The sequence below is a fragment of the Bubalus bubalis genome, chromosome 21, assembly GCF_019923935.1.
Source record: "Bubalus bubalis isolate 160015118507 breed Murrah chromosome 21, NDDB_SH_1, whole genome shotgun sequence".
NCBI classification, from domain to species: domain Eukaryota; kingdom Metazoa; phylum Chordata; class Mammalia; order Artiodactyla; family Bovidae; genus Bubalus; species Bubalus bubalis.
Genome location: NC_059177.1, coordinates 37,239,261 through 37,258,410, shown reverse-complemented (window position 1 = coordinate 37,258,410; position 19,150 = coordinate 37,239,261). Strand labels below are relative to the sequence as shown.

At 44.9% G+C, this 19,150-nt stretch overlaps 1 protein-coding gene across 10 annotated transcripts in view; it reads right to left on the bottom strand.

Moving 5' to 3' along the window:
- Nucleotides 1-19,150, bottom strand: part of PRICKLE2 (prickle planar cell polarity protein 2) — a 388,704-nt gene that overhangs the window by 43,991 nt on the left and 325,563 nt on the right. For all 10 annotated transcript variants that reach the window (XM_044933918.2, XM_025273093.3, XM_044933921.2 and 7 more), the window contains 4 exons: nt 13,600-13,713; nt 10,385-10,522; nt 7,245-7,448; nt 3,775-3,961 (listed from right to left, as the gene is read on the bottom strand). In XM_044933918.2, the coding sequence (XP_044789853.1) occupies nt 3,775-3,961; nt 7,245-7,448; nt 10,385-10,522; nt 13,600-13,713 (643 nt within the window). The remainder of the gene's footprint in view (nt 1-3,774; nt 3,962-7,244; nt 7,449-10,384; nt 10,523-13,599; nt 13,714-19,150) is intronic.

The window sequence follows — 19,150 nt, the reverse complement described above, 5'->3', positions numbered from 1 at the left end:
CATGGATGGACCTAGAGGCTGTCATTCAGAGTAAAGTAAGTTACCAAAAGAAAAACATTTCATATATAAACACATAGAATCTGAAAAAAAATTGATATAGACAAATCTTATTTACAAAGCAGAAAGTGGGACACAGATGTAGAGAGCAAATGTATGGACACCAAGAGGGAAAGGGGGTGGGATAAACTGGGAGATTGGGATTGACATATATACACTATTGATACTAAGTATAAAACAGATGATAAGAACCTACTGTGTAGCACAGGGAACTCTACTCAATGCTCTGTGGTGACCTAAATGGGAAGGAAATCCTCCCAAAGAGGACATATATATATATATAGTATATATATATACATATATATACTATATATATATAGATGTGCGGCTGATTAACTTTCTATTTAGTATAAACTAACACAACATTGTAAAGCGACTATATACTCCAATAAAAATTTAAAACAAAGCAAAACTCCCACAAAAACACTTCCTTCACCAGGCTATTGGAGGGAGCAGAGGCAGGCAGAGTGAGGCCTCAGGACTCAGAAAAATACAGGTTCAAAACACAGCTCCACACCATGCCAGCAGGTTATAAAGACTCTGAAACCCATCAGCTTAGTACAGCTGCTGAAGGACTGTGTGACCTTAGGCAAGTGGCTTCACGTCTCTGTGCCTGCATCTCCTCCACACTAAAACAGGGATAATAACAGTACTTACTTCTTGGGGCTGCTGTGAGAACTGAGTTAAGATAGTCAGTGCTTAGACTCTGCTAACTCTTGGTCTTCTTGTGTGTTCATGAGGTCTCAACACCTGTCTCTCTCTGCCCTGAGGGCTGCTATCTGGATGCTGTTCAAGAAAGAGCTGAGGCTGGCTAGGTCCTCCCCCTCCCCGTCCTCCTCGTCCCGAGAACTGGAGCTGACACCCGGCTGCCCTGGGTCCTCGCAGTGAGCTCCAACTCAGCGCAGCCTCCCCAGCAGCTGCTGCCTGTCAGAGGTGTGGGAAGTCCAGTTCCTATGGCCTGTGCTCCACCAGCTGCCTCTCCGTGCTCCTGCAAGGGAACACGCTCAGATGGAGCAGTGCGGGCCTAGTTCTGGGGGTGGAGGCCCCGCACAAGGCTGGGTCGCGGTGGGGAGAGTGGAGGATGAGGCGTGTTCCAAAGCGGCCCAGCCGACATAGGAACGTGGTCCCTGATAAACATCAACGATGTCAGATGGTGCTCTGAACTGCTCCTGAACTCTAAACATCTGGAAAAGGGCTTGGCCGTTCCACATCTAAGCGTTCCTTTTTTATTCCCTCTCTAAGCCCTTTAAGTACTTCTCTGAGGGTGTATATGTCTACCGCTGCTACAGCCTTGGTCTGTTTATAGGACTGTTTACTCTGCTGTGTGCAGGCAAAAGTACCGTTGCCCTGGCAACAGCTGCCTGATGCAGGGTCCGCGATGCGCGGCTGTATAAATAGGGAATATTTGGATAATATGGTCAGAGCAGAGCACCCAGACACTGTGGTATGCATGATACACAGAGCACACCCTTTCTCTGCTGCAGGAAAAGTATGTTTTACAGAAAAGTGGATTTAAGGGAAAAAAATAAATCAGGGACAACATTTTAACTGCAGCAGTGATAATGCTGCAGGCCACAGTGGTCCCCCTTTCTGATAAAGCATGGATGTCTTTTTATGGATTTCAGAGGGAAGGAGAAGGGAATGGCAATCAAAGCTAAAGAGGACAGAAAGAGGGGAAAACAGAGGGAAAACAGAGGTGTGCATGCCATGGTGACACATGTATTTTCTCTCTTCCAAGCTGCTGGGCGAAAATTTTAAGTGGCAGTTTCTGGAGAGGCTTTTCACTCTCACTGAAAAGGGACAGAAGAAACAGAAAACGAACAAGCAGGAGGATGGCTGCTGTATGCAAGGTGTCTGTGTGCTCTGCCCCTCTCATCCAGGCAGGCATCTCCCTGTAGACTCAGAGCCACGGTGAGCATGCTGGGTCAGCACCTCACACCACCTCTCCTGATCGAGTCCCACCCCCAGCCCCTTGTCCAGATCAAGACCCGCCTTTCCTTGTTGTTCAGTCGCTCAGTCATGTCTGATTCTTTGCAATCTCGTGGACTGCAGCACACCAGGCTTGCCTGTCTTTCACCATCTCTCAGAGTTTGCTCAAACTCATGTCCATTAAGTTGATGATGCCATCCAACCATCTCATCCTCTAATGCCCTCTTCTCTTCCTGCCCTTAGTCCTTCCCAGCATCAGGGTCTTTTCCTTTCCTATCTCTCAGAATAAAGGGAAGTATGTCTGTTTAACTGCTTTGACTTGTGAGAAACAGAAGCTGGTGGGAACCCGGTTGAGGCATCAGGCTGTAAGAGGTGAAGATTTCAGGGGTTGGGGAAAGGGGGTTTTTCGTGACAGCCCAGCTCCCAGATGGGAATGCTGCTGGACCCAGGTCAGCATAGCACTGCTCATCCTTGGGCCTGGCAGGGACTTCAGCTCAGAAGGGCTCCGTGGAAGCAGGTCTGAGCCCACGGGATGGACCCTCCAGTGACAAAGGACCCCTGAGGATATAGTAGGTGTCTGAAAGCTATGATTTTTATCAGCATCCAAGCCCTTCAAGTTATGAACTAACTTTTCATCTGACTGCATCACTTCTGATGAACCAGGGAGACAAGGCCACCTCTTTTTGTTCCCGATAAAATCTTTTAAGTGAGGTAAAACGGGCTCCCAGACTGATGATCTCCACACCTCCCCACTATAGGTAAGGAGTTGGCAGCCTCCAGGCAGATTTCTTGGAACTGCACAAGCCACAGGAAGATAAGGCTGCTGGTCTCAGAGACATTCATCCACTGCCAACTTCTCTTCTCTTTTTAAAGGGCAGCTCATTCTCAAGGTGCCAGAACAGGCGAGCTGAGTGAAGACGCTCCAGATGCTGCATGATCAGGAATAGTGTTGAAGGGCTGAACAAATCCGTTACTTGAAAAGGGAAAATGATTTTCACCATCTCAAATCTGCCACTTATTTGAGGCGTTTATAGCTTCGGAGCTATTTGAGGTTCTCTCGCTTTGTTTTTTGGCTGGGTCGGATTTTGCTGATTTCTTTCAGGACATGCATGCCAGTTGCCACTTGGTTTCCTTGACTATCTTTTCCTACCAAGAGGACCATTCTGTTTCCTCCTTCTGCTGATCCCCGAGGTTTTCTGAGGAGGCTGTGGAAGGCAACTGTTTCTATTTCCCCCGCCTCTGAGACCTCTCCTCCTCTGCTTGGTAGTTAAGACTGTCCATCATGTAGCCCCGCCTTGGGGGTGGGTCTATGACTCAGTCAGACCAACAGGAACCCCCTATTCATTTCTTTCTAGGGTGGAACAGATGACCTAATGGCCGGCTATAGCATTTCTATTTGGAGGACCTGACTTGGATACTGGAAAAGTCACGATTCCATCCTTTTTAGAGAACAGTGCTAAAGCTGGTATGTATAAGTGTGGGGGTCATTGTGATACCTTGTGAAGGCACTCTGTGGCCAAATGATGCCAACAGAAGGCAAGCTGAGACACAGACAAAAAACAAAAACAAAACCAAAACCAGATTCTCTTCAATCCCTTGATCCATCCTTACCTGAAACCAACATCCTCCCTGGCTTCTCCAGTACAATGAACCAAGACATTCCCTTTTTCACTTAAGGGAGTATCAGTTGGATTGCTATTGCTTGCAACCAAAGGGATTCTAACTATACTAGACACAAAGGAGATCCAGTCAGAGTAGGACCAGGATGAGCACCAAGTGTTGCCTCACCTATGTGCTGGGCACAGGTGTCGCAATATTCTGCATACAAGGACTCAAAGCAGTGGCAGCAGTAGGGCCTTCCCTCCTTCATGATGTAGCGCTGGCCGCCCAGCACCGTCTCACACTCGAAGCAGCAGAAGTGTTTCATGTGCCAGTGTCGCCCCTCGGCTTCTGTGCATTCATCTGCAAAGATGATCTGTAGACGGAGAGGCCGAAAGGTCAGTGGATAAGAAACAGCCATGAGAATACACTGTGAAGCTATGAGGGCCCCAGACTAAAACGGTAGGAAAACTGGTCCCACCCACACATTATTAAACAGAAGTAGATACGTATATATTTACTCTATACCTATATCAGTTTCCACATGTGGATTTTCCTAAAGCACATTTAAACAGTTTCTGACCTGGCCAGTGATTAATTTAACCACAGTGTATTCAGACAAAGAATGGTCTACCGAAAAGAATATAGAGCAGGACTAACAGCTGGCAGCTCATGGACATTTTGGCCATTATCTGTTTAATTTGGATTATATATGGTATTTTTTGAAAATGAGAAATGTCATATAAACACCTGGGATCCCGGGTGTTTTTTGAAAATACAGTATTTGGCAACGTGTGCTACACATTCCTGCATGGCGACAATAAAAGGGGTTGTTGCTTTCAGATGAGTGATGAGTTCTGCAGTTTGTCATATTTTTCACCACTTGCTGTTCCCTTAAAATGAGTCACCTTTATTTACGGTAACCGCCTAACCCTCAGAGGTATTTCTCTTTTGACCCATGAGACAGACTTGTTTTCAATTTCAAAGCACAGATTTAAGAACGTACTACAAACTGCAGTAATCAAGGCAGAAATAATCTCAGACATTTATGGCCAAATGACGATTGACAAGGGTGACAAGGACATTCAATGGAGGAAAGAACAGTCTTTTCAATAAACCTGCCTGGTACAACTGAATAACTGCATGCAAAAGAATAAACTGAACCCCTACCTCACACCATATATAAAAGTTAACTCAAAGGGGATCAAAGACCTAAATGTAAAAGCAAAAATATTATAAAATGTCTAGGAGAAAAGTAAAGATGTAAATTTTCAAAAACTCTTGTTTCCAGTTAGGCAATGGTTTCTTAGCTACGACACTAAAAGCATAAGCAACAAACGAGACATCGGAAGCTGGATTTCATTGAAATCAAAACTTACATGCTTCAAAGGACATCATTAAGAAAGGGAAAATATAACTACAGGATGGGAGAAAATACTTGCAAATCACAGATCTAAGTGACTAGACTCCAAAATATATAAACAAGTTTCACAAGGACACAAAAAAGAAAATCACCCAACTGAAAAAATATGCAAAAGACTTAACGAGACATTACTCTCCAAAAGAAGATATGCAAATATCCAAAAAACACATGGAAAAAAAGATAAACATTATAAACCATTAAGAAAAATCCAATCAAAACCACCATGTGATGTTATTTCATACCCACTAAGGTGACTATATGGCTTCCCTGGTGGCTCAGAGAATAAAGAATCGGCTTCCATGTGGGAAACCGGGTTCAATCCCTGGGTTGGGAAGATCCTCTGGAGGAGGGCATGGCAACCCACTCCAGTATGCTTGCCTGGAGAATCCCATGGACAGAGGAGCCTGGTGAGCTACAGTTCATGGAGTCCCAAAGAGTTGGACACGACTGAACGACTAAGCACAGCATAGCACAGGTGACTATAATTTAAAAGACAGACAGTAATAACTACTGAGGGGAATGTGAGAAATTGGAATTCTCATTCGTTGATAGCTGCAAATGTAAAATGGTGTAGCTGCTCTGGAAGACAGTTTAGATCCCCTCAAAAAGTTAAACATAGAACTACCATATGGCCCGGCAATTCCACTCCTGGATATAAACTCAGAGGACAGAAAATATATGCCTGCAAAAAAAATCTGTATATGAATGTCCACAGCAGCTTTGTTTAAAACAGTCAAAAAGTGGAAACAGCTTAAATGCCCACCAATTAATAAATGGCTAAACAAAATGTGATATATACAGTTGCTTATTATTCAGTCATAAAAAGGAAGGTACTGATACACGCTGCAACTTAGGTTAACCACAAAAACATCATGCTAAGTGAATGAAGCCATGCATGGAAGATCATATGTTGCATTAATCCACTTATACAAAATGTCCAGAATATGCAAATTCATGGAGAGACTAGATGAATGGTTGTCAGGGCTGGGGGCGGGGGGAGAAAGGGGAGTGGCTGCTGATGCATCTGGGGTTTCTTTTTAGATGATAAAAATGACCTGGAATTAGGCAGTAGTAATGGTTGTCCAACTTTGTGAATATACTAAAAACCACTGAATTGCACACCTTCAAAGGGTATATCTTATGCTTGTATGAATTAGACCTCAATAAGCAAAAATTTCAAAGTCCTTGAACATCCTACTTCATTTCCTATTAGATAAAGTATTATGAGCATTCGCTTCCAGATGGGGCAACTGAGGCAGGCAGGGAAAGCTGCTGCCTAGAATCACAAACTTGGACCAACTACCTGCTCAGAGCGTCTCTTATGAACATCAGTAGTAGCATGAGAATCCGTATTAGTTAAGACCGATAGATTTCCTCCTAGAAGAGTGAGTCTCTGATGGGCAGTTTGTAAGGAAGAAATGCCATGTACCGGTGGACTCTGGGTGACAAAGTGGAGGGTCGTTTACAGGGTCCCACATAGCCTTACAGGGTCAAGAAAGAACCAAAAGTATATTTTGCACAGGAAGAACCCCCTGCCCAAGACCTTTTCCCCAAATTATTCCTGTAAAATCGGTCAAGCTTAGAACATTTTCCTTTCTGCTCCCAACTTTTATACTAACCCAGGTTTTCTACCTTTCAGCTCTCAGACCACTCCTGGGTGTACTTCGGCTGGGAGGAAAGACGAGGTATGAACCTTGGGTCCAGTCTGCTCTCTGACCTGGGTGAGTGTATGGGGCAGAAGAATCCTAATGGAGCAGCCATCTGCCCTGGAATCCTCATCAGGACTTTCACAGATTATGGGAGAATCACATCACGCTACTCATTTTCTTCTCTTCTCATCCTAATCCGTCACATCAAATCTCAGGAAACCCAAGATTTTAAGATATTCAGAAATGACACATTATTACTAATGGTGATTGCTCCCTTGGATTTGGGCTGAAATTGAAAGCTCCACAACAATCCCTCCCCCTCCCCCTTTTTTAAGAGTTCTGAAATGACCTAGTGCCCTAGAAACTGTTTTCCTATGAGATTGTCAAATTCAGCAAAGCAGGTCACAGTCCTGGACATTCTAGCAAACAGGGATGGGGCCAGACCCACTCTCAAAAGAGTTAATAGGAGAGGCTGGAGAGGCCTACGGTTTTCCTCCATGCAGGAATCACACGGCAACGTGCTGGCTATAGTGAAACCCGGGGGGACAGTGGGGCTGCGTGCCCCAGGGAGCGGAGCCAGCTCTGACCTCGTCGCAGGCCGCGCAGCGCGGCTTCAGGCACTCTGCGTGGTGCCTGCCACAGTAGATCTTCCCATCCTGGTAAAAGTAGATCAAATCCACCAGGAGCTCGTTGCAGACGGTGCAGATAAAGCAGGGTGGGTGCCAGCTGACACCATGGCCGGCACGTGATGCAAACACAGCGATGTCCCCGCCATTGATCTGGCCTCCACACTGCGAGGTGAACAGAAACAGGTCAGTACGAGGAACAGCAGCCCCCAGCTCTCAGCGCCATGAGGAAAAGATACACAACCGCCAGCATCCTTAGCTCGTTACTGAGCACTTACTTTCAAACGAGTTACTGTGCTACCTGCTATAAACACGTGGCAGGCTGGTTTCTCTTGCCCCTCTACCCCCGCCATCCCTTCCTAGGGCCTACAATTAAGATGAAGATCATTGTCGCTGAGAAAATAAAGAATCACAGAGGTGGGAGAGAAAGGCAAAGTCTGTCAGTGCAGTGACACAGAAGAGCTCTGCTGACAGGAAGCAAACTGAGCGGAGGTCTCATTATCTCTGAGACATTGCAAATTCCCTGCCGGAGGCCCAGCCACGTCAAACGCCTGCAGCAAGAGTGTGGCGTGGGGGAGCGAGAAGGAAGCCTGCAGGGACTCGGGGAGCTGGTGGGGCCTACACTTAGGGTGGCAGGGGAGTGGGTTCATAAAAACATGCCCACCTTTTACCATCTAGGTTTCTCTAGAAGCCTCTCAGGCATGCTTCTGGCCTGCTTCCTCTGATATCTTTGTACACAGTCCCAAATGAAAAGGTATTACTCTTAAGGCCAGACTACAGCAAGGACTTCTTTTTTCTCCCTTTCCTATCTTCTCACTCATTTCCATAGTTCCTTCCCCTGCTCAGAAAGGAGCAAGGTAAAATCCATGATAACCCGTGCTTACAGTTGGGCTTAAGATAAAATGAATCGAGTCCGAGGGTCTTGGAGGGAACAATAAAGTGTGAGGCAACAGGTCTGGGGGAGGCTTTCTGCTGATCATGGTATTGGGCTGAGAGTCCAGCCCGACCTGAGAGGCTGACTCTGGGGGCAACGTCTGAAGAGCAGAAAGGCCACCCCTAGACCTTTCCCACACACTGCCGTCAAAAGCACTGAGATGCTTCATAGAAAATGAAGTCCAGGTCTCATGGAGTAGTCTCTGGGAGCTGATTCTTGCAAGTGACCAGACATAAGAAAGACATTACATTACAGAAAGTGATACCCCTGCCTTGTGGGGCAACGTTAGTAGAGCTGAGGTATGCATATTGTCAGAAGATAAACCAGGGGGCACATTAAAGCTTTCCAGTTTATTTGCTCCAACACTGATTTGAATTGGGTAGCAAGCATCAAACTGAAGGTGGCTGGGATAGAAACCCAGGGAGAGAGTTTTATAGAGAAGTCATGGAAGTAAAAGCAAGGAAAGTATTTCAGTGACTACAGAGATGAAGTGGGCCCCTTATTTGGGAAAGCCCGGCTGGCTGCTTGCAACTGGTTGTCCTTCAGTGTCATTTTCTCAGATTCCGGTACCCTGACTGGTTCAGGTTTTGGTCTGCTGATACAGGCTACCAAGGCAATAGAGCCACCCCAGTCTAATGGCCTCCTTGTTTAATTACTGTAACAATACAGAATCCCATTTCACCCTCACCATGATTCTACGACCTAGGTGTTCAATACCCCCATTTTGGAGATGACGAAACTGTTAGGAAAAGTCATAGGGTCAAGGTTGCCTGGCAGAATCATGTGTCAGACGTACATCTTTCTGTCTCCACGCTGCCATCACTATTCTGTGTCACTCTCGACATCTGCCTGTGAAACGCCCAGCTTCCCTTTTGCTTCAGGGGAGCCCTTCTGGGCTAGTCAAGAAGAACCCACTCAAGCGTGGCAGAGGCTCTGAATGGAGCACACAGAACCTCACATCCTAAACTCTGACCACCTGCATCTCAGGGGTGGGTGTCAAGGATGAGGACCCCCGTTGTCAATTCCGGTGCTTTGGCTCCCCTGTTAAGTAGCATCTGCATTTCATTCACTGAGCCTTCCAAACTTCTCTCTCTGAAATCCCTCCCCAAAAGGGCCCCCCAATAAATGGCATCCCCTCTGCTCACGCAGTATGTTGCCTTTTCTTCACCAGTTAAGGTCATGTATCCTCTTGCAATCTGTGCCTGAATGGGTCCCTGAAGTGCTTAAGGAGTTAGATGGGGCCACTCTTTGAGCAGCAGGGCTAAGAAAAGTGCTCAGTACATGACCATCCGCTCCTGAAGGCTTTTGGAGGTCAAGAGGTCAGGGAGGGTGAACCCAGGCAGCCCTGATTCCCACCCTGTTTTCTTAGAAACCCTTCTCCACCATGCCCCGAGCACTCTACAGGAGACTAGAAGAAAAAACAAATCCAAACTCTCAACTCAGTGAGGTCCAAGAAAGAATGTGGGAGGTCCATGCACTTTGCTAAAGAATCCTCAGACCCAAGGAGATGACCATTTACCACCTCTTTAAAGGGCACTGGTCCTAGGATGATCCTGGGAAAGACAGTGGCCGTGGTCCAGGCAAACTCCACTTTCTAAAGCACTCATTTTAAAATATAATTCCATCATGTCCTTTCTCTGCTCAAATCCCTCCAGTGGCCCGATCTCTCCTTCCAGTGTTTGACACAGCTCTCCATGAAACTGGACTTGACCGGCACATTCTCTTCCTTTGCCCCTCCTGCCCTGCCACAATGGCCAACCTGCCATTCCTGGGCCATAAGAGAAACGCTCCTGCCACAGCATCTTTGAGCGTGCTGTTCCCTCACACCCCCCTTCCCCTGCCATCACATGACTCACTCCCTCAGTTCCTGACTGTCTCTGTGGAGCCTTCCCAGCCACTTCCCTGAAAACTACAGCCACCTCACACTCCCAGCATTAACTCTCTTCCCCACTGCATTTTTTTTCTCTTATTTATTGACATTATTGTCTGACTTCTCTCCTAGGACAGAACTCCTTCCAAGGGCAAGACCAAGCTTTTACACCTTTTGCTCACAGCTGTATCTCCCAGGCCTATCAAATAGGCTCTCAGGAAAATAAATGCTGAATGAATGAATCAGGGAAAGGATGCCTGAGTGACCTCCTGGGCACGCCCCAGACCATGCGCTCACCTGTTCACAGATGGCTCCCGTCATGGTGACCGGGAAGGGCCTCACATTGCCACGGCCCAGGTTTTCACGCTTCCTCTGGTTGCTGAAGAGCTTCAGTTCCCTCTTCTCTTCCTCGTCCAGGGAGTTGCAGTAGCGAACCTGGATAGACACACAGGAAGGTTGGGGGTGGTGGGGTGGTCATCTTTTGCTCCTGAGGATTCCTGAAGCCCTGGCCTCAGACTTTTTTCTTATTAAACACATGTGCACTCTCAGGTGTCCTGGCGGGCACCTGAATACCACCAGGCTCGGGGCTATTTAGGTGAGTGTCTACCGGAGATTGCTGACCATCAAAAGAGCTTCCTAGGGGCTCGAAACTCTGGAGCACAAGTCTCAGGCAGGCCAGTGGCTGGTCCCTGTTTCTCATGCTCACTGCCCCTCTCTGCTCACCACACTGAGAGCCATGTCATTGGGAAAGCTTTGCTGCTAGTCAACATCTGGGACTTCCTTCTTCTACAAAGTGATGTAGATCTTCAAACTGATCATCACACTCTCACTCTCAGATGGTAAAGCATCTACCTGGAATGCAGGAGACCTGGGTTCGATCCCTGGGTTGGGAAGATCCCCTGGAGAAGGAAATGGCAACCCACTCCAGTACTCCTGCCTGGAAAATCCCATGGACGGAGGAATCTTGTAGGGTACAGTCCATGGGGTCGCAAAGAGTCTGCCAGGACTGAGCAACTTCACTTTCACTTTCACTCTCACCTCCATGGGCCCAAGGAAATGATCCCTGACACCAAAGGATGGCTGCAGGCCAACGAGCCAGAATTGTGGTCAACACGCTCATGGCGTCTGTTTCCCAAAATGAGATGGGAACCAAGGCGTGAGACTGAGAATTTGGTTCAGAGCTCTCTGTGTTCTCTCAGGAAGTACTTGCATGTTTCTGTGTGTGTAGGAGGGAGAGGGCTGCTCACCGGGCTTTGGTTAACAACTTGCATAAGAGAGTTTCCTTCTCGTTCAACACAGAAACTCACAAAAATTAAGGGACGGACATTAAAGATACTCAAATCTGCTATTTCCCATTCTCTCTTTTATTTATGCACACCTTGGGGATTTTGCTGTAATCTTGAACTACTATTTACTTAATACTGTTTTAAAAACTAACTCATTTCTTTTTTTACTTGAATACATTTACTTGAAAAGAAAGTATATTATGACTATAAATAGAAAAGCAATATCACTTGTGAAAAAATAGGGCAGTCATAAAACTAAATACAAGAGTGAAAACAAAACCATACTGTTGGCTTCTAGCTGGTTACTTTTGCTTGTAGGAGATTCTAAAACGGAAGTTCTCAATGCTGTTACTTAAAAATGGAGATCAGTAGGAGTTGGAGAGGTGTGAGACACCAGCCCATCCAAACTGAAATTTCCCCCGTGATCACTCAGCCACAAGGAATGAAATACAGTTAAAAAAGGGAGAGCGTCTCTCATTATGTGGTTCAGTATTATTTACTGCCATGTCCTTGTACCACCCAAAGTCATGGATCTAGACATCTTCGGACGCATGGATCTAATCCCACCCTCTGTCTTACTTCAGAATAATCTGGACATCAGGAACATTAACTGAATTGCCTGGATGATTTGTCCTACAGATGGTCAAAGGGCAACCTTTGAACTAGGACTAGTTTGAAAAACAATGCAGCTGTATGCATCAAAACTGTCTAACCTATATGAAAAAGGGCATGATCAACTATTTACTTTAGAATCACCCTTTGTCCTTTAAGAGGCCACGTCGAATGGACAAATCTGTCCATTGGGTCACGTGTAAGCAATTTTCACCAGTAGGAAGAAAAAATTTGAAGGGACTATTTTCATGAAATCACAGTCAACCATTAACAGAAATAACAATGAAAAAACAGAAAGGAGCAGGTAAGAGCAGACCACGTTCCTCTATCAAGTAAAAAAAAAAAAATGTGAAAAAGAGTCTTCATGTGGAGAATGTACTGCCATGATCTGAATAACCCAGAGAACACGATTACGCCACTGACAATTTATGGACATGCTTTGAAACACAGGCACACCCCTCCTGCTTGTAAAAACTGGCATTTTCACTTTCAAATTAGTTACCTGGGCATCAGGTTACAATGCTTGCTTTCCTCTTTAAAGGAAAAAGCATTATTTAAATGTTTCATGAAGTCTAAAATAAACAACAGGAAGGGGAATTGTGACTCCCTTTCTAGGGAGTTGCTTCCGTTTTTAAGCTTTTGCTCTGCTTATTCAAATTAATTTTTGAGGCTCCTGGTTTATTCCTTTTATTCAAATGTGGGAAGATAAAGACTAAAAAACCACACACTTATTTCCTCAGGGACTGAGCTTGTGGGTGGGGGCAGCTGGTAAAAAGCTGGGTCCAGCTCTCTAAAGGAGTTTTAAATTTCTCCTTTTACCTTGAAATTATGGCTTTCTTTAAAACACAATTAGAGTTAAGTAGACAACTAGATTCTATAGGATCACTACTTTTAAAAATCAGATACTTGAACATTAATTTCTAGTTTGCAAACCTAAACCTCCCAAGCATGATGACTTTTTAAAAACACATACACAAATTTCCTTTTAGGATCAAATTTGACTTCAAAGATGATAAATGCCTGCTTAGCGTGCCCTTGTCTGGGTTCAGAAAAAAAGACAATCTGCAAGTCATACTTTAAGGAGTAAAAAGGATAACCTTGGCAAGCTGGATTGGAAATAACAAAAACACAGATGTTCACAGCTGCAAATCTGGACACGTAACTTCTACAGCAGTGTAACATGGAAAACCTCCACACTCATTTACTAAGAAAAGATGCTGAAAATCTAAGAGAGTCACAAAGTTTGTGCTGGGCTTGCACTGCCCAGGGAATCTCATTCATCTAACATGCTCAGGCAACTGGCATCGCCTACTCTCCAACTAAGAAAACCTGGACTTGAACTTTTAAAGTTCAGTGCTCTCTGCCCCCAGTAGCTAGTATAGTTCCAGGCACAGAGGCAAATCAACCCCACAGTAAGATTCTGCTTTTCAGTAACCCTCTCCAGAAGACGTCTGACAGCTTCTTTTACCTCGAATTAAGGAAACTAAAATCTAAAATAAATTGCCCGAGTTTTTCCTCAGGGATCTCACTGACCGCAGCACTCTGATGACGAAAAAGTTAACACTTCGCTGAACGTTCTAAGCAAAGGCTTCTGAAGGCCCCTCTAGCCCTCACCTCATTGTCATGCGGTGGCAGCTGGTGTAATAGCTGCTTGATTCGAAGTTTCTCTCCAGGACTGTTGACATAGGGGACTTTCTCTTCTGGCAGACAGCTGTAGTACTGGTGAACCTGAAGGGTGGGAAAGCACATGGTCACTCACCCATTCCTCAAACCACCTGCCCATTCCCACATCCTGGGGAGACGGTTCCCACAGCAAGACTCAATCTGCTTCCCACTGTCTCCACCCTTCGTGAAACTCCACAGCCTAGGAGTTGCTCGTTGCAAGCAGAGACATTTATCCTTGAAGAAAGAGTCCCATGTCTTGGGGCTTTTCCTCTCTTCGTAAGGGAGAAACAAACCCGTCAAACTTTCCTAGAAAAAGAGATTTAGGCAAACACGCTGATGACCCCAGGGACCAGGGCTTTCTCAGCAGGCTCCCCTGAGAGCTGACTTTACCATTTTCTCTGTGTGTCTCCGGCATGTAACCTGCCCTCCCAGCCAAAAGGATGTGTCAGTGCCTGTCTCGGCGCTGGAGTCTTTGGCACTTGGAGGACTCTTCGGTCCCTCAGCCTCCACCTACACTAAAAACCCTCTAGGTTTTCAGCTTGTCCTGAGGACAGGCCAGAAGATCAGGTCTGTTAAAAAGTCACTGAATTTGGGATACAGAATGTGTAATTAAAGATCATCATCAACATTTTTTTTTTTTTTACTACATGTTAGAATGCTCCTGTTTACAGCTGTTAGGATATATTCTTTCAGTCTCTGAGGCTCATTCAACCCTAACGACGACTTGGGAAAGCACTAAACATCTAATTTTGCCTGAAAAAGAAAACAGACATTCTACCATCCAGTTGCATGCAAGCTAGGAGAAAAAACTGGCCAAAACAGAAGGTATGCTTTATATAGGAGAGATTAAAAAAAAAAATTACCACAAGCTCAGATGATATCATGGAAAATACTTTTCAACTATCTCTAAGCATTATGACCAGCTCTTGTGAAACAAGGCATTCATTCAACAAAACAGAAGACAGAAGACATGAGGCCCTAAATTCACTGTATTTGTTACGCTCCTCAACCATGGTCACATTCCCTGGAGTTTAGGGAGCCTTGGATATGACTATATGTTTTGGGAATGCTGGGGTGAAGAGTTATGAAAGCTCTGTCTACTTTGATGTCCAGAAATGAAATCGTAAGTGTTAGAAGAGAGAGGAAGAAGGCTTTATGATGACAAAGCCTTAAACAAAATGTGAAAGTCATTCTTATTTTTGTAACAAATGATCGTAACCATTCACCATCATGTGCATAGCAGCCTCTTAATCAAATCCCAAAGGCAAACATAAACAGATTTCTTGTCCTAGACTAGCTGACTTTTGGAACCCAGGGCCTTGTAATCCCTCCCTATAGACACTGGTAGGGAGCCAGGGCCTGGAATTCAGGTTTTGAAGGCAGCCCACAGATTACCAGCACTCTCTGAGAAGACATGTGAGCCCAGATCATGAGTTAGCTTGGGATTAGAAGCTGGCAATGAGCCCATCACAGACTGGCACAGCATTGTGTGCGCAGAAGAACTGCAGCCCACATGCTCACCTGCAAGGGCCACAGATAAATAAGCAGTTATACGGGGGAATGGGTTTTGCCTCCCAGGTCAAAAAATGACGGGTGGAAAGGCCTTGTGGCATCATCACTTTGTCATTCTCACAACTCCCATGATAGTTACAGACCATTAGGGGTAAATACTAATATAACACGAATCACTGTATGGATAAGCAATGAAGTCCTACTGGATAGCACAGGGAAATACATCCTGTGATAAACTGTCATCAAAAAGAATACGGAAAGAATGTATACATATATAGAACTGAAGGAAGACCAGTTTTACACAACACCATGTATCAACTATACTTCAATAAAAAAAATTTTTTTTAATGCATCATACTGTGGATGCATAATCATGAAGAGTCTAATGTGAGCTCCACTGACCTTCCTGGCAATCATCCCTTATCACTCACACAGCCCTGTCTCCACTGCCCAGAGCCGTCATCTTCTGAACTGGTGCCTTGAATAAGCCCTGTCCGCTACTGTCCAAGGCTGACCCAGGCTGGAGTCTTCCCCGTATCTTCTTCAGCCATGGCCAAGTAGATCTGAACCCTGCAGTCCTGGCTCTGTCCTTACCCATTCCCATGTTTCTGAGGTTAAAACCTCTCAGAATCCTTATCACATGATTGTGGCAATTAAATGGGAGTGGAGACAAAGTATTTAGCCAGCAATAACAATAAATAATAAGAATACACAGCAGTAAGTATATCATCCAGCCTGATATGCTTCAAATGGGACAATCCAGATTTTCGTGGCCTCCCTTCCATTTTAAGAGGTAGGCTACACCGCTGGCTTGTAGAGTGAGACCAAATCTGTGAAGCTCCCACTTGCAATGGGTCTAAGAAAGAAGGTTGCGAGGAATAAAATGCTATTTAAGCTAGTTTGGTTTCAGGGGGAAGAAAGCTAACTTATTAAAAAGATGTAGTGTTTTCTCAAAAACCCTATGAGGAAATGGAAACTTCCAATGGAAAATGACTGGAAAGGGATTTCCCATCTCTCTAAGGCTGGTGTTTTTTGCTCTATTCTTTCCTCTCAGCAGATCCCCCACATGACTGGGAGTTGACACAACCTCAGCTCAGGAGTCCACCCTAGACTGACGAGTCTTGCTCAATTCCAGTTCCTTATGGAAGGCTCTTGGGTGAGAACCACACCTGCAGGCTGGATTGGAGAAGTTTCAGGCTGTTTTAAGCGCTGCATGCATGCTAAGTCACCTCACTTGTGTCGGACTCTTTGTGACTCCATGGACTGTAGCCCACCAGGCTCCTCTGTCCATGGAATTCTCCAGGCAAGAATACTGGAGTGGGTTGCCATGCCCTCCTCCAGGGGATCTTCCTGACCCAGGGACTGAGCCTGGGTCTCTTATGTTTTCTGCAATTTGCAGGAGGGTTCTTTACCTACCAGAGCGCCACCTACTGGAGGATAAAAGAGTCCCAACACATGATTGGGCTAAGGGGGAGGAAGTGATGGAGAGCTCTAGAGATATTTAGGTGGTAAATAAATACTTTAGTCCTCGGAGGTCCACCCTAAAGACTGAATTCTTAGGTCTGCAGAGGCAGTGACTCTTTTGGAACATTCTTCCTGGCTGGACATCTTGTGTTGCCTTTTATAATTTAAGTCTGCTGATCACCACCACTGAAAATGTATCTTTTCTACCAGTATTCCAGTAATTCCTTGAATACAAAGTGTTTTAAAATAATTTCTCTCAAGGCTAGCAATAATTTGGTGGATGACTTCAAATAATAGTTGGAGGAAGACTTAAAAGCTTCAACTCTTTGCCACCCCCTGTACCCCACGGACTGTAACCCACCAGGCTCCTCTGTCCATGGGATTCTTCAGACAAAAATAAAAGAGCTTATCTAGTAAGATGCTCCATTATTAAACCAAAGCAGCTAACAACCTACCAAATCACTCCCATATTACACGGTAGGTAATCTGGCTTGCTCTGAGGGAGGAGAGTGAGTCGGTGCTTCACCACTTTCAAGGCTCTTCAAAGCCTGTTCAAGTCCAGGAGGAAAAATAATCATTTTGTGCTGCCTTCTGCATCTCTGCCTGGTGTTTAGGAGCTGGACTCTGCAAGCTCTTCACTGAGTAAAGGGAATTAGCGGACAGATGGGAAGGAGGGAGGAATGGCTTCCTTTCCCCATCTGTCTCTGGCTGAACATGGAAATGCTACATGCATGGAAATGCTCTGGCATCTTCCATAATAAAACTACTGTATAGCTCAAAACAAACACCAATCATACCAATGGGAAGGGGAAAATATTTAATATACTTTCTGGCACTACAAAAATTAAATTTGGCACCACCCCTGAAAACCCTGCAGATTGCTCATTTTAGCCCAAACATGTTTCTCTTGTTAATTTTTACAAGTAAATAATCAAATCCAATAGAATTTTGTCAACGATGATCACTAGGTTGATGATGTGATTTTTCCTCCTGTGCATACTCAGTGTATTTCTCCAAAAGCAGCTCTGTGGCATGTGCTTGGGACTTCACTCCGGTTACAGATCCTCAGGCAGAGGTGCCCTATGACTGTGACCTGGGTGTAGCCATACGAGGTACATTTCCTCCAAACAAAAGCATGCTGAACACAATACACTGGTTTAGGAAAACGAAATAGCTGAAGGCCTTTATTTAAACATGTTACTCTCAACAGTGAGGTTTGGCAATAACTTCAGTCTGTGTCAAGATAGATTGTCAGAGCTTTAGTCGGTGTGTGCAGATAAAGTCGATGAAGCAAGACCTCGCCCAGTTGGGAAGACTGGGTTTTTCAGAAGGAACTGCACATTTGATAGCATTTCTGCTGGAGCAGAGATGGAAGCCAAAAAGTCAGTGACTACTCGTTGGAGAGAAAAGTGCTTTCCACAGGAACAGTGGTTCTCAAATTGTAGCTTCCACCACAACCACATGGAAGGCTCGTTAAAATATGCATCTCTAATCCAGAGGACCCGGGGGTTTGGGGTGATCATTTGCATTTCTAACCACCTCTCTGGGGATGCCCCTGCTATTGGTTCAGGGAGCCTATTTTAAGAATTTTAGAGTTACTCACGTGCTTTCCTTCAACAGCTAACCCATGAGATTACCAGATATCCCAGGAGACCCAGAGGAGGCAAATGAAGTTATATGCTCTCACTCAATTTTGTAGGTGTCTCCCTCTCTATGGCACTTAAAAATGAGTTCACCAGCTCTGGCAAGAAAGAGGAATTTTAAAGGCAAAGTGCTCAAAGTTTGAGGTGGTATATTTCCATATCAAAAGCATCCCTTTTTCTTAGAGTGAGATCCCAACAAGAAATCAGAATTTGGGGGTTGATTGGAAAATCAATTGTCCTTCACTGTCTCAATAAAGGAACGGATCAAATAATGTATTTTTTAATTGAGTGGCTCTTATGCCCCAAAGTATTTTTATATGTGAACCTTCTCCACATCCATTTTCTATTCTTCCTTAATTAGAATACCATTATTTTACTTACAGCATCAATATACTCAGCTCAGAAAAACAATTCTATACCTCTGAAGGAACAACATGTGGCCATGTGAATAAATTCTGGCCCATGACACGTAAAGATGTGACTTCTGAGACAGCTCTTTTAAAGGAGGTAAAGTAGTTGACAAAGGCCCCTTTTGCCCATTTCCCCTTCTTCCGGTTTTCTGGCTGGAACGTACAAATGATGGCTGGGGGCTCAGCAGCCATCTTGCACCATGAAGCAACTTTAAGAGTGAAAGTTTCTGAATAAACCACAGAGCCATCATACACCATCACTGGGTTGCCTGTTACTGAACTTCTCCAACCAATGAGAGAAATAAACTAGATCTTTATTTAGATTTCAGTTTGGAAGTAAGTGTAATTCCCAAATGATATAGCAACAATTCTCAAGCATACACATACTACAGAATCATTTGAGGTCCTTATTGAACATTATTCCCATTTTTATCCTTCTGGATCTCACAAAGAACCCAGAAATCTGCATTC